This window comes from Caloenas nicobarica, chromosome 2, assembly GCF_036013445.1.
Source record: "Caloenas nicobarica isolate bCalNic1 chromosome 2, bCalNic1.hap1, whole genome shotgun sequence".
In the NCBI taxonomy this organism is placed as follows: Eukaryota; Metazoa; Chordata; class Aves; order Columbiformes; family Columbidae; genus Caloenas; species Caloenas nicobarica.
Window position 1 is genome coordinate 19,980,914 of NC_088246.1, and position 14,565 is coordinate 19,995,478.

Sequence of the window (14,565 nt, forward strand, 5' to 3'; positions counted from 1 at the left end):
TGTGGAAATCTTTGTCAGTAAAACAAGTTATTGTGAGTTCATTTTTACTTTGGCACACTCTCTTCTGCCAATAGAGTAAATGTCAAGTTGCCTATACTGATTTACGTACTTATCTTACTGCCTAGTATCTTCCTTAATTGTAATTGTTTCTACAGTTAAAGAAGTTAATTGTAATTACACACAAAAGTACCACAAATATGGGCTTTCTGGGGGATGCTCTGCCTGTTAGCTTTTTTCCAGTTTCAGTCCACTAGTCACCAGCAGCACTCACCACATATGTGAAAATTCCTGGCCCGGTTAAGTTTCCTTCACAGGTCAGGGGTGATTGTGTCTGGGACTCGTTTGGGAGTTCGTGGCATGCCCCTACCTCATACCCCGTGCCCCTACCTCATACCCCGTGCCCTTACCTCATACCCCGTGCCAGGCTGCTCTTGGAGCGCTGCGGTTGAAAGGTTCAGCCTTGCAAGGAAGGGAGCGTGCAGACATGTTCAGACCCAGTTACGCAGTGCAGGCATCAGCCTGGGAGAAATAACCTTTCTCACGTGCATGAAGACTAGGGAGGTCATTCGTGTGAATTTTTGAAGACTCTTTCTCCCTTGTTAGAGATCTAGTACCCCCAAACGACCTGAAGTTAGATCGTCTGGCCACTATGAATGGTAACTTGTGAACCCCTGGTATCTTGCTCCCTCTTTCACTTGCCCAAGAATGCAGTAATTATTTTCCCGTTATTTCTGACATGACTATGAGTGAAATTCATGCCGTTTGTGACAGATCATCTCCTTCCTCGCTTTGTCTCAGGCTATTTTTTTCCCTCTGCAAATTCATTCCAGGATTCTTCCCAGGTGTTTCAACGTGGGAGTTTCTGAATGAGTTTCATTTAAACCATAATATTTACTCATCTGTTTCCTTATTAAGGCTAACAGCTCCAAGCTGATAGAATCACTCTAGACCTTGGAAGTACCTCTGTCCTTGCGTAGGGACCAAACAACCCTTATCAAACGTTTTCCAAGACTGTTTGAACTGCTTAACAATAAATACAAGAGGACAGCTATCTTTAAACAAAGCGTACTGGGGAGGCGACCATGTCAAGTCAGAAGCGTGAGAGGCTGGATATGTTCTTCATTCACCAAAATGGTCTTCTTCCGTGGCACTTGCAAAATAGCTGTAATTCTCACTGCACCTTTTTGAACGACAAAGTTAGCGATGAGGCATCTGGGAGTTTGTGTGGTCAGCAGAGCAGTTTTCTCATTAACACCTCCAAAATCTAACTCCAAGTACCAATGACTTTTTGTGAAGTCACCAAAAGGTTAGAAAGAGACACGTAGACTGCCACTGAAAAGTAGAACATTATTTTAGCAGTGACAGGAGATTGTGGAGATGTGTAGTCCACAAACTCACCCAGTTCTTTCCATTCTTCCTCCTTCCATCTATCTGAAGGTGCAGTAGCCTGTCAGTTCTTTCGGGCTGTGAGGAACTGAGGTTATAGTTACACAGTCTGTATACTTAGGTATTTAAAAAAGGAACAGGAATTGTGCACAGTCTGTAAACACTTGGAAGTCTAAAAATACAAAGTCTAAATTGCCTGGTTTTTAATGAACCGAAGTTATAATGGATATGACTGTACACCTTAGAGAAATTAGATTATTTTCAGGAAACAGAGTGGCTAGTAACTTGTTAGGATTGAAAATAAAATGTTAGTTTGACTGAGTTATTAGCTTTCTCCTTTCTGGGCAGAGTTCTATTGCAATATCACATGGCATTTTGAAAAAGTAACCAAGTTAGGTGGATCACCATTTACAGTATTATTACCACTACTTAAAATTAAAAGAAAAAAAAAAATGAAGAGTAAACCCAAAGAGACCAAATTCCAAGCCTAAGGCTACATACTAGAAATGTGTAAATAACTAAAAGTCAACCAGGCTTGACGGAGTGTCAGGAGAAGTTACTATAGAAACAGCATATAAGTTTATGTAGCAAATCCAAATTAAAACTGTTGAATTGTAAATAATAGTCCAGACAATTGTAAATTATAGTTGCTATCCAAAATTATGAGTTGCATTTATTCATTTACCCTGTCTGATGTGATGCCTTTTTTTTTGGTGGCAGTCAGGCCCACAACCTCAGACAGATGGCGAACACTTCAGTCTAAACACTGACGCTTTCTGTCAACTCATCAGATGAGTCTGACGCTTTTAGTACTGAGCAGGAACACGAGAGATCATTATTTTCTCTTGCAAAGTTAAAAAAAAAAAACAACCAAACACAAAAAACACCACCACACACTAATCCCACCACTTTTAAGCAAACAGGGGGCATAGTGTTTTTCTCCATGCTTAAAGTTGCAAAGCATCTTGTTATTTATGACTAGGCTATAAAGTCCATCATGCATAGACCAGCCTTATATCTACTTTTAAAGACAGAATGACCTAGAGCATGAGCCAGCTAGGTTTCTAAGGATTACGGTAAATACAAATATATATGACATGTTAGGTTCTTAATGCTGTGAATTTCATGCTAGCCAGTTTCTAACTACTCTAATATTTTCTGATACATAGTGTGAAATTATGCTTTTAATCACATGTTAATGATAATTTGCAATTGGTTTGGGCTGCTTGTATTACTGGTATACTGTCAGTTATTAGTAGAACTCGCTACTCTGCAGGTGTTACTTCAACTGAACATCATTTACTTATCAAATGCTAAAATGGGTCAGACTTTCAAATATTAGAAAAGCTGTTGCTGCATGAACTCACAGATGTAGTCTGAAAATTTAAAATTGTTTAAGTTACTCAAGCATGTTCACGTTGAACACTTAAATCGTATTTGAGAGCAAAAATGTTTGAAATACCTCCAAATCTAGCGCAGTTTTGGTTTAAACCTATGGTCCTGACACCAAGAGTATGGACCAGAAAAATGGAATTAAACCTACCGTTCCCTTTGGCATTTTAAAAGGAGAGCTCAGGAAAGTCATCTGTGATGATAAGTGCATTGCCAGGATTTCACCCTGTGCTTAAGGAACAGGTAATACCCTGCTTCCTCCTTTAGAAAAACTTTTCATTTCACCATATATTCAAGCTGTGTTTATATGTTTAATTTCTATGTATTGTCCTGTGCAAAAAAACTTATTATTTTACTTAAAATACAGGATATACTATTGTAGATATTGGTATACATGTAGATATTTTCTAAATTACAAATATGATTTTCAAGGGTAGAAATCTGTGACAGTTGAGTAAAATTCTGTAGGCAGATGTTCTAGTTTCTGAAATGTCTGGACCAAGATACCTTGCCCTTCCCAGTGAGACTTGCTTTAAATCTTAAATCGGTGTAAATGGATGTAAAAGTGTAGTCCTTTGCTCTTTGAGAATAGATAATGGGCAGGATATAAATTTTTAAAAATAAATGAAAGCAACTTGAGTGTCTCAGAAAAACCAACACCTTTTGAACACCTTTATTTTTCCTTTTCATTAAAATGGACTTCAAAAGGGATTTATTAATCCTCAGTTCTGACACCCAGGTGACTTCAGTAAAGAAAATAAATTGAGAAACCACCTCAAAGCAGGTGAACAAGAGGGAATTGTTAGCATACAAGCCTTCCAGTATACTGGAATATACTACTCATGAGTGCACGTACCCTTTAGGTTTTCTATAGGTGACTGTCCCTGTTGACTGCACATTCTCTTTCCTACACAGGTAATTGTATGCAGAACTGACACCTATTGCACTGCCTATTTGTCTCCCTGGCAACCAGCAGAAATAGTGAATACTGGTAAAGGAGAGGGACTGCCCATTTACCAGAGGCAGCAAACAGCACAGCCATGGGGAAGTGAATGGGAAGAAAGGAAATAATAGAATGAGCTAGAAAGGGGAGATGACAGCATAAAGGAGAAAACGAAAGCAGAAAAAAAATGACCTTAGATTCTGGAGAGAAAAAAAAAAATGAAAGAAACAGGAAGGCAAATGAAAACAAAAAAAATTTAGGCAATAAGGTGAAAAAATGGAAAATTGCACCAAGAGTGGGGTTCAGAGCTGCACAGGAATCAAGGAATAGCACCAGGTTATTGCATGGAAGGTAGGAGAAAACATTAAAATCATAAATAGGTAGAAAAAGATTACTGTAGGATAAAAGCAATTTTGTCACAGAATCGGTGACAACACAGGCTGGAGAATGCCCCAGGAAAGAAAGTGGGGAGTAGGTGTCTGGGAATTCGCACTGAGCTGGGCTGACATTAAGCTGGTTAAGTTGCTAAAGCAGAGCTACATTTAAGTTTGTGTCATCATCCCTCCACGTCATCGCTTACACAGGTATCAATGACTTGCTTCCTCCCAGCTCCCCTCTATTTCTTCATGGGTCGCGTCTGTATGTATGACAAAAAGAAAGGAAAGTTAGGTAAAAAGGCAGAATGAGGCAGTACAGGGTACTATTATTTAACACAAATGTGCATGAAGAAGGATGCATACCATGTAATGGTGACCCTGACTCTCTTTATGACCTAGTGTAGTAAATGGTTAAGATTTATATGAGGTTTGCAGCAAAACACAGTTGAGAAAACCCTTCAGCCAGTTCCTTGTGCGAATCAAGAGGCTGCACAAAATGTGGCCTCTGCCCTGTGCTGGTAACCAACCTATAAAGCAGCTTTGGTATGAAAAACCAGGAGAAGCAGAAAAAGTAGAGATGAGAATGTATGTGTTCTCACCCGAACAGTCTACATTTCACCTGTGTCCGCAAGCCCACAGTTTCCTATAGGAGAGGTCACCCTGAAAACGGGAAACCCATTAGCCTGGGCGTTAGGTGGAATTGCAAAAGGGCAATATGCAAAAGGGCCATACAACCATAGGCCAGAACTGTTACCGAAAAACACATTGGAAATCTTCACTGAAAGATGTCAAATTTTGTAGGCAAATATCTATCTGCACCAAATGGCAGAATGGGTTTGGGCTGCACTGGCTCTGTTGAGGCCTGTGTTTCACTAGCACATGTTTTCTATGTAAGTATTGTATTTTATATATATATAAGCTATTGGTGCTGTGCACAGTGCTTTCAGACGGAATCAGCACACCCAGTGACTCATTTGATTGTAGCAGTACCAAGTATAATGTTCCTGGTAGCAGATCTGTAGCCTAGATGATCACACGTGGTGGTAACATTTAGATCACGTTGCACTCTGAAGTAAAATTAACACTGGCCCAAGTCTGAAACAAAATGAAGTGTAAGTCTGTGAATCACAGGGCTTGTATCTTAAAACCTGTGTATTTATTGAACACTTCTTTAAATGAAATTACTTTCTTACATGACTTACTAGAAGAAAACAGCTTTATATGCCTTGAAAATCTGTAGGTTTCTGTTATGTGCTGTAGTTTGGCTAATTAATCCTTTCAATGTGTCATGTAAGTATCCAATGGATAATCTTCCTTGAAATTATCAGAGTTTAAGAAAATGGCAATAATTGGAGTATTCTGAAACATGATATAACTCTGGACAACTTCTCAACCTCCTTTTTGGGGAGTGATTCCACATGTCAACGTATGTGCACGCAACACATCGGTGGAGGATATTTCTGATTGCAGACGAGAGGATTTGAAAGAGAAAGTTGAGCCCAAAATAATATCGATGTCTTGCCCTTCACAGTGTCCAAAATGTCGTTAAATAATAATTCAAAATGTTTTAAAATAGATCACTTACCATTCAATTTCTTTAGTGAATGTATCCTAACGAATGTATAGACTTGTCACATAAGCATTTGATAATTCAAGCATGATTGCCTTAATTATGATGTAGAAAACAACAAAAAGAATATATGAAGGAGTAACAGAGAATGAGCACATTGTATATTTCTGAATTAATGTTTGCAAAATAAGGCTACCTGTGAGAAACAGGAATGTTGAATTTTCACAAAGAACTTAGATATAATTCAGGATTTAGTCTTCACTAATGTCAAATCATTCCATGGATTATCTCCAAGGAGAGGAGGAGAAATAGCAGAAATGGAAATTTTACCCCGTGTTTTTCTTAAAAGGGCCAAAAAATGGCATTAACTTCATTGCCAAAAAATAATATGCACTGTTATCTTTTACTCAGCCTGGTATCTTACTAGCATTACCACGGGGAAACAAGAAGCTAAGAACCTTATTTTTCATGTGAAATGAGACAGGAAAAGTTCTGTTCCTGTTAAGGAATCTTGAAGCCGTATTTATACAAAAATCAAATGAGAACATAGGGTCAGAAGGAATTTCTTACTAATTTTCAGCTTTAAGAATGGGCTTCAAGAAAGCTCAGAAAATTACTTATTTGAAACCTATGCTGCACAGTTGATAAAATGTGTCAACATGCTGATGATACTTTGTTAATGACAATATTGTCCTCATGCTGTGCAGAAAAATGAAAATTTTCTGAATTAGTAAAAAATGATGGGGTGTTCATCACAATACCTTTTTTAAGAAAGATGGATATTATTACTGCATATAAGGACTTGCAAATGTATTATCTAAGTATTACCGTTTTACGTAGCAAGGCTGCTTGATAGAATTGTTTTAATGTTCTTTTCAGAAAGAGTTAACATAAAGGAGTGAAGGTCTTTTCTTTCACTGAAATTTAGCAGTCCTGTTAAGCATGTACCGGCTTATTTTCTAGGCTCACTTTTATTCCAGCTGTGAGTGGGAAACTTCAGGAAATCATTCCTAAAAAGCACCTTGAGGTGACTAAATTGCTACTTCATTTATATCAAGATGGACAAATTGAAAATCTGCCAACCACAGTCACCAGTGCAAGTCCTGCTGGACTCCCACCCAAACAGATGACACGTTTTGCCTCCTCTGTGATGCAGATATGGGGGATTGATAGTTTCAAAGGTAGGAAGCTCTAGACCAGCCGTGTAGATGCTGAAAGCAAGTGGCATTCCTCCCTCTTCCCTTTGTCTCCCCATCAGGATAAGAAATGCTGGCATGGGAAACACTGAAAGCATTTTAGGGACTTTTCTTTAAATTGCAATGGCACGGGTGTCCACAGTCAGCAACGAGTAGGAAACAACTGTTGTGATACATGGTCTGCTTGGAGAAGGTCTCTCAGAAATCTGCAAGGACACAGCCAAGTCCCTTTTTATCAAGTGCAGAGCAGTACTAGCAGAGCTTTTCATGTCCTGTGTTCCACGCTAGGAGCACTGCCCTTTCAGAAGGCTTGTTTGAAAAATATTAAAATGAAACAACAGCAACCCTAACTTACAACCCTAACTTACAAGCAGGACTCCAGCGACTCTCGTTAATTGCCTTTTTTTCCTTGTTACAGAACAGTTTGGAAGGGGGTTGTTTACTGCTAACCAAAGGATTTATTTTATGTTATTACAATTGGTATGTTGCACAAGTTCTGTGTGAATGATGTTGCTGTTTTACAGGTAGGGATACTCAGGACCAGAAAGGTCGGAGAGTTAGCAACAGCTAAGGTTGAAGAGATGGTTTAAGTGTCAAGACTGTGACCCTGGCAGCTGAGAGGAAAGGCAGGGAGTTCTTAGTCCAGTATTCGAGATGCCTATAGCTGCCATTCCTTCATATGACACAAACTCTCTGTATGATTCCAGATAAATTTCTGAATCTCAGATCCCCACAGGGAAAATTGGAATAATAGTATTTATTTTAAGAGCCATAAGATTAGGAATGGCTGGATGCATTAAAGAGTTGAGTGGCCTGAAAATCTGTGGCACTGAACTCTTAGTGGAAGCTAGATTCATTTTTATCGTCCTTGCAGAACCTAATCATCTTAGAGAAGGAATCACTCAGTAAATGTTTTTATAAGAACAACTCTTCCCACCTTGTATAAAGCATTAGAATAGTATTTACCTTTAGGATATATGCCAAGTACTTGAGGTTTATAACAAAATAATCAATGTAGTTTGATTAATAGTTGGAGTTGGAGGCCTGTATCTAGTGGAGTGCCTCAAGGGTCAGTTCTGGGACCAATACTATTCAATATATTCATCAACGACTTGGATGAGGGAATTGAGTGCACTATCAGCAAGTTTGCTGATGACACCAAGCTGGGAGGAGTGGCTGACATGCCAGAGGGCTGTGCTGCCATCCAGTGAGATCTGGACAGGCTAGAGAGTTGGGCAGGGAAAAATTTAATTAAATATAACAAGGGTAAATGTAGAGTCTTACATCTGGGCAGGAACAACCCCAGGTTCTAGTATAGGTTGGGGAATGACCTATTAGAGAGCAGTGTAGGGGAAAGGGACCTGGGGGTCCTGGTGGACAGCAGGATGACCATGAGCCAGCACTGGGCCCTTGTGGCCAAGAAGGCCAATGGCATCCTGGGGTGGATTAGAAAGGGGGTGGTTAGTAGGTCGAGAGAGGTTCTCCTTCCCCTCTACTCTGCCCTGGTGAGACGGCATCTGGAATATTGTGTCCAGTTCTGGGCCCCTCAGTTCCAGAAGGACAGGGAACTGCTGGAGAGAACCAGCGCAGGGCCACAAAGATGATTAAGGGAGTGGAGCATCTCCCTTATGAGGAAAGGCTGAGGGAGCTGGGTCTCTTTAGCTTGGAGAAGAGGAGACCGAGGGGTAACCTCATCAATGTTTATAAATATATAAAGGGTGGGTGTCACGAGGATGGAGCCAGGCTCTTCTCGGTGATGAGCAACAGTAAGACAAGGGGTAATGGGTTCAAGCTGGAACACAAGAGGTTCCACTTAAATATGAGAAGAAACTTCTTCTCAGTGAGGGTGACGGAACACTGGAACAGGCTGCCCAGGGAGGTTGTGGATTCTCCTTCTCTGCAGACATTCAAAACCCACCTGGACGCCTTCCTGTGTAACCTCACCTAGGTGTTCCTGCTCCGGCAGGGGGATTGGAGTGGATGATCTTTTGTGGTCCCTTCCAATCCCTAACATTCTGTGATTCTGTGATTCTGTGAATAGGGATTAGTATTTTAAACAAGTTTTCTGCAGCCTCAGCATTAATACTTCTAATTTCACTTTATGATCGGCTCTCTAAGAGAAACTACTGATGGTCAAAATGAGCTATGTATCCTGTAACACATTATAACTGTTTTGGGAGGTGGATAACAGCCTTGTGATTGAAAATCCTCCAGTTCAAGAACTCCAGCTGAAAACTGCATCTGTTAAACACAGAAGTCTTCTTGGGTGCAAACGAATCAATCTTTATGCACTGCTCAGGACTGACATTGCTTTTGTGGCCTTTTACTGTCAAACTTCTTTGTATTTTGGGGTATACAAGTGTATATTCTTCCTAAGATTCATATTTGCATTCCCTGAGCCTCTGCAGCGGCTTGAGATGTTTTGCCCATTCATAGGCAGTTTGAGCTTAAAAGTGCTTTGCTGTGAAGTGACACAACTGCGGCATGACTCCGTGTCCTCCGCTTCGGGGCTTCCCACCTCCTGTACAGCGGCAGGACAGACAGAAAAGGGCTGTTACAGCCCAGACTGTGCCAGCAGGACTCCACAGAGCTCCTGTGTCAGACTCGTTAGTCAAAATTACGTTCAGTTCAATGCCAACAATTTCCATCTTTGTTGTTCATTCCCTTTGTCTCTTGCTGGACAGGATTGTTTTCAGGACTCTTATATCTTTCTATTTGTATTTTGCCATTTAAAAAAAAAGGAAAGTCTGTATGTGATATGTGCAGATTCCAGTATGAAGCTAGTAAGAGAAATTACTTAAATTAGCAGAGGAGCCCAAAATTGCAAAATCTCTAGAGTTCCAAGAGCTTTGTTACATTATTTGCTACCAAATACTACCTTTCTTAAACAATTCAAATGGTGTATTCAGTTAATTTGTTCTAAAGTCTTCTGTATTTTAGAATAATGTTTTTCTAATAGCCAGGTTCTTCTGGCACAAAAGAAACAGTAGCTTCAATATTCAACAAATACTTAAAAGCTGATCTGCTTTAAAAGCTGACTGTTGGTTAGTTTTCATGTTTCCTATTTGGGGCTTGAATTATTAAATTTTCTCCAAGTTCCTTTGTTTGAGACTTGGTAATAACAGAACAAGGAAAACTGGTGAGTCCTTTTGTGGTTTATGTCATTGTGACTTAACTTTTCCTTGATTCCACAAAATATAAGTGGATGTGTTTGAGCTGGTTTTAGGATTAATACAGTATGAGCATTTTCATTTTGGGAATGAATGTTCATTCTTCAATAGTTCTCGTCATCAGTATAGTCTGTACTTTTTCTGCTTCCTCCAGTACTCTTTCCAATAGAAATTTGAAGTACTAGTTGTAAGGCAAGTGATTAAAAGAAAAAAAAAAATCGGGTGCAGGTGGCAAATCTTTTCAAGGTTAATAGCCCATTTGTAATGGAAAATGGTGACCTTAAGGAAATGTAATGATTTGTAAATTAAAAAATACAGGGATCCTGCACTTCAGTGCTCATCTCTATTGACCCTGAAATGCAACCATCACGTGGGAACTAGCAGAAAGTTGATGATAATAAATAATACCTTTTGCTGATGACAGTACCATAAATGTTCATCATCATAAACAAATGCTGAGAATGGAGAAACATACAAATGAAATATAATCTGGGGCAACAGAGTACAAAATTCAGCAGTGTGATGTTTGAAAAAATATTTCCGTTTTTAACATCAGTACCAAATATGTTATCTGCATTAGGTGTGCTTTTTGGACCATAAAAGTGGAAAGGTCTGTCCAATGCAGCCTGCTCTTTCTATAAGATTGTCTATGGAAGTCAAGAGTTATAAGTTAAGCAGTTAAAGATTTTAACTTTTAAACACTGGCCTAAAAGCAGGATAACCTCCTGATGAGGTTCATTTTGGCATGATTTTATTTAAGGTTTGTCTCCACACAAATACATATTCAGCAAATAAATGTGTCGTTTCTGGGTGGTTTATGTTTAAAAATGTCTAAGTATATATTTATATAATATGTATCTATCCTCATTTCTGTTTTTTCTTTTGCTACTGCAGTTTATTGTGGAGTGTCATGGGAATACACTTCTTCCCCAGTTTTTGGGCATGTACCGGCTTACTGTGGATGGAGTTGAAGTATATATGATTGTTACAAGAAATGTGTTCAGCCATCGATTATCTGTTTATAGAAAATATGATTTAAAGGTGAGAAATAACTGCTGATGAAGTAACAAAGTAGCTGAAAATCTTTGCTATAAATGTTAGATTATGCCAATGCTTGAATATTGCTCAGAATTTTAATTAATTTTAAATTGTGTTATGTAAGAGCCAGCATTAACTGGTTTACTTCTGCATCTAGGTTTAGCAAAGCTGAAGGATGGTTTTATAGAAATTGTACAAATTTTTTTGTATTGTGCATTTTTAAATGGAGCAATTTAACCGGGTTTCTTAAATGTCACTGACGGTTAAAGGTAAAACCCGTCACACAAGTACAATAATAATTCTGCTTCCTATAGGTTCTTATCAACATTATGGAAAGCCACAGCTGATTCTGCAGAAGGCTTTTATAAAATAACTAAATAGCATCATAATTTAAACCAATAAAATGCTACTAACAAAGTACATCACTCCTACAAAAGCTTCATATTTCATTCTATATTTTTAAAATAATTTGAGTAAAAAAGAAAAGGTTCTTAAAACACAAAATTTCTGTTGCTTTCATCATAGGGTATGTTTTAGTTTTGTTTCAGAAGGTTTATCTGCTGTAGTTTTGTAGTTTTGTAGTTTTGTCAATAGTTAATATACAGTCCTTTCAACAAATGCCCAAAATATAGTCTTAATCTTTCTACCTGAGCAATTGTATTTTAATTTCCTCTGTAAAGTCTCCCTTTAGAAACCTACTTTTTCTAATACATTTAATTTCTATGTGTTGAACCACTAAGTGCATCTGCAAAATTGTTTTAAGATGTTTATTTAGCATTCTATATTAAGAGATTTGTAATGCTGCAAACTGCACTTTCCTTTCCTACTGTCAAGTTTCTGCCTTGCAATTGGTTAGATAGCTGACTGAATGTGATTTATAAGAACTCATTTCCAGATTGTCAACAATTGACTTTCTGGTATTTAGTATTATTGGCAGCAGAGCTTACTCAAGAAATATATTTTTTTTAATTTGAGAGAACTGTATGTGTTTTAGGGCATCATAATGTCCAGATGCATTAAAAAAGGGGCAAAAGATAAATTATATACAGCATGTTCTTAGCATTGGTGTCAACAGCTCTTGCTATTATTTACCTCTGTGAATGTTTCTGTACTCTATTTAGCTTGTCCAGCTGGACAGAATTGCTTTAAAGATAAACTTCCCTTGCAATTTAAATTTAACATCAATACCATATTATTCTTCAAAACAAACTCCTTCACTGAGCAGTTTTATAGTGACACTGCATATATTATAAATCACCTTTTCTTTATTTTGATTGCTACAGCAACTGCAGTTGTAGGTTCAGAGTCCTTTTCTGTATATGAATGTTTTTGACATGAGCTTAGAGCTCGCTTGTAGTACGAGACTCTACCTGTGTAGATACTAAGAAAGAGAGACCACAGATCAGCATAGGATTTCAAATGTGTTTTCCTGGCCACTGAGGTGTTTTATTAAAATGACTTCAGTGTCAAATTTGTGAATCTCCCTAATTTTTACTATTGTAAATCCACTTTTTTTTCCTCCAGTTTGGTTTTCACCTGATCTTTTTTCAGGCCCAGTGTCTTTTGGAGCATAGAATATGACATAGAAGGTGTATCATCAGTAAACTAAAATGTCAGGCTTTTACCAGGCTTTATTATAAGGTAATGATATAATGCAATGAAATCCCAGCTTGCTGGGCCATACATAATAACTAAGACATACCGTTCCATTTATCTTTTCTCTCCATCTTTTCTAAGTTTCTCTCTGCAAACAGAATAAAACATGGTATAAAAAGATCTGGTTGGGAATCCTCATGTTCTTTAAACTGATATGACTCCACGCCAGCACTTCTTTACACAACACACACCTTCCAACAAATGATAGAGCTAATTTACGCATCTCTCAATGTACAGTTATCATGTTTGTAGTTATTATTTCTTGAAGTGCTATTATGTGATGAACGAATGCTGGGTTCTTAAAGGTGCGATCCCTCTCTGAGAAATTTGCAAGGAAATATATACAGCCTTTTTTTGTCACCTCCAACTTATTCAGAAAGCACCATATTGCCTACTAGTTTTAAACTAGAAAATAAAATTTTAAAAAAAATCCAAAATGCCTTTGGCAAGCACTATAAATCTTGTGAACCCACAGGTGGTCTCATCTCTTCTTTTGACTTCATGTTGCTTTGAGGTGCTTTGTTCTTGTTTGTACTTTGTGATCTTTTAATTATTTTTATGTGTTTATATTGTGTGACATCCTTTTCAAATGTGTATTACATATGTCCAAACAGTTATATAGAACAGGCTATTGCATAACCATACAGATGAATTGGCACAAAAAGATGAGAAGCCTGCCAAGCAAATGGAACTTCCAGAATGATAGTCTCAAACTGAGGATGAGACATGAGGAAGAAGCTCCAGCAGTCAGGCGGGCAATAGATGTAGAGCATTTGAGGATTTAATCCATCTTTCTTCTCTCATGATACATCTTCTTCAAGTGATTGCAGCAGTTCAGCAGCCCTGGGCATTCTACCTACTGTATCACCTTTCTTTAAAACAGCTCTCAAGTTCAGAAGGATGTAGTTCATCCACTTTTTGACCTGTTATCTTAACATTTTCAAATTAGTTTCTGACGTATGCACATTTTTAGATCCATTTTTTCTGTTTCAGGGCTCTACTGTGGCTCGAGAAGCCAGTGACAAAGAAAAGGTACGGTGCATTTCTGTTTCTTTTTCAGTTGTCTAACCTGCTAGCTAGTCTCAGGACAAACATAACCAGTGCTGTTCTGCCCCTTTTCTTTGTTTTCTGTCATATTCTCCCCTCTTGAGTTCTACCTCATTCCCTCCTTTATCTTTCCTCTATTTTCTGCAGACCTCTGAATATTGGTTTGCAATGGTGTTGAGATTTCAGAGGTAAGTGAGCCAATCCTCTGCCTCCTCCTTTTCCTTTTTTCTCTTCTCTTCTCTTCTAAGTTTCTTCAGGGCCTGCCCTGTGGTAGGAAAACATCAGGGCTTCCTTCTCTTCACTCCTGCTTCTTCATCTTCTTTCTCTTGCTCTTTAATATTGAGATTTATGGATACTCCATGTCAGTTAATGGAATGATGTGACGTGGTACCATTTCCAAAGTGAATGCAAAGATGAACCAAACCTTGAATTGTGAGAACCTTTGGGTATGTAAAGCTCATACAAATGAGCAAGCCACTGACGTAGATGTACATGCAGCTATAATGAGAGACAGTCTCCCTAAATTCCAGGCCGAAACTTTGCTCTGAAAGGAGATTGTTCACTTTGTTTTTCTCCATCTCCAACTTCAGTTCATTGAGAAAATTTAATGTTCTCAAAATCAACATTTCTCTGAGGTTTCAGTGAAATAGCCTGATGGCACTTTAGGAGAGGTTTGTCGAGAGATTCTGTAGATAATTGAAGGGGAAATATAGTCTCTATCATCTAAGACTTCGAAGATTTCCAAATTTGAGTGAAGTCTAGGAACCCATGACCCTTGTTTTCTTAATTT

General features: G+C 38.3%; 1 protein-coding gene across 2 annotated transcripts in view; it reads left to right on the forward strand.

Annotated features, from left to right (window-relative positions):
• PIP4K2A (phosphatidylinositol-5-phosphate 4-kinase type 2 alpha) overlaps positions 1 to 14,565 on the forward strand; it is a 119,697-nt gene that overhangs the window by 87,469 nt on the left and 17,663 nt on the right. The window contains exons 5-6 of one of the 2 annotated variants that reach the window (XM_065627811.1): positions 10,929 to 11,075; positions 13,722 to 13,760. In XM_065627811.1, coding sequence (XP_065483883.1) covers positions 10,929 to 11,075; positions 13,722 to 13,760 — 186 coding nt within the window. The remainder of the gene's footprint in view (positions 1 to 10,928; positions 11,076 to 13,721; positions 13,761 to 14,565) is intronic. The other variant, XM_065627812.1, reaches the window with a different exon arrangement.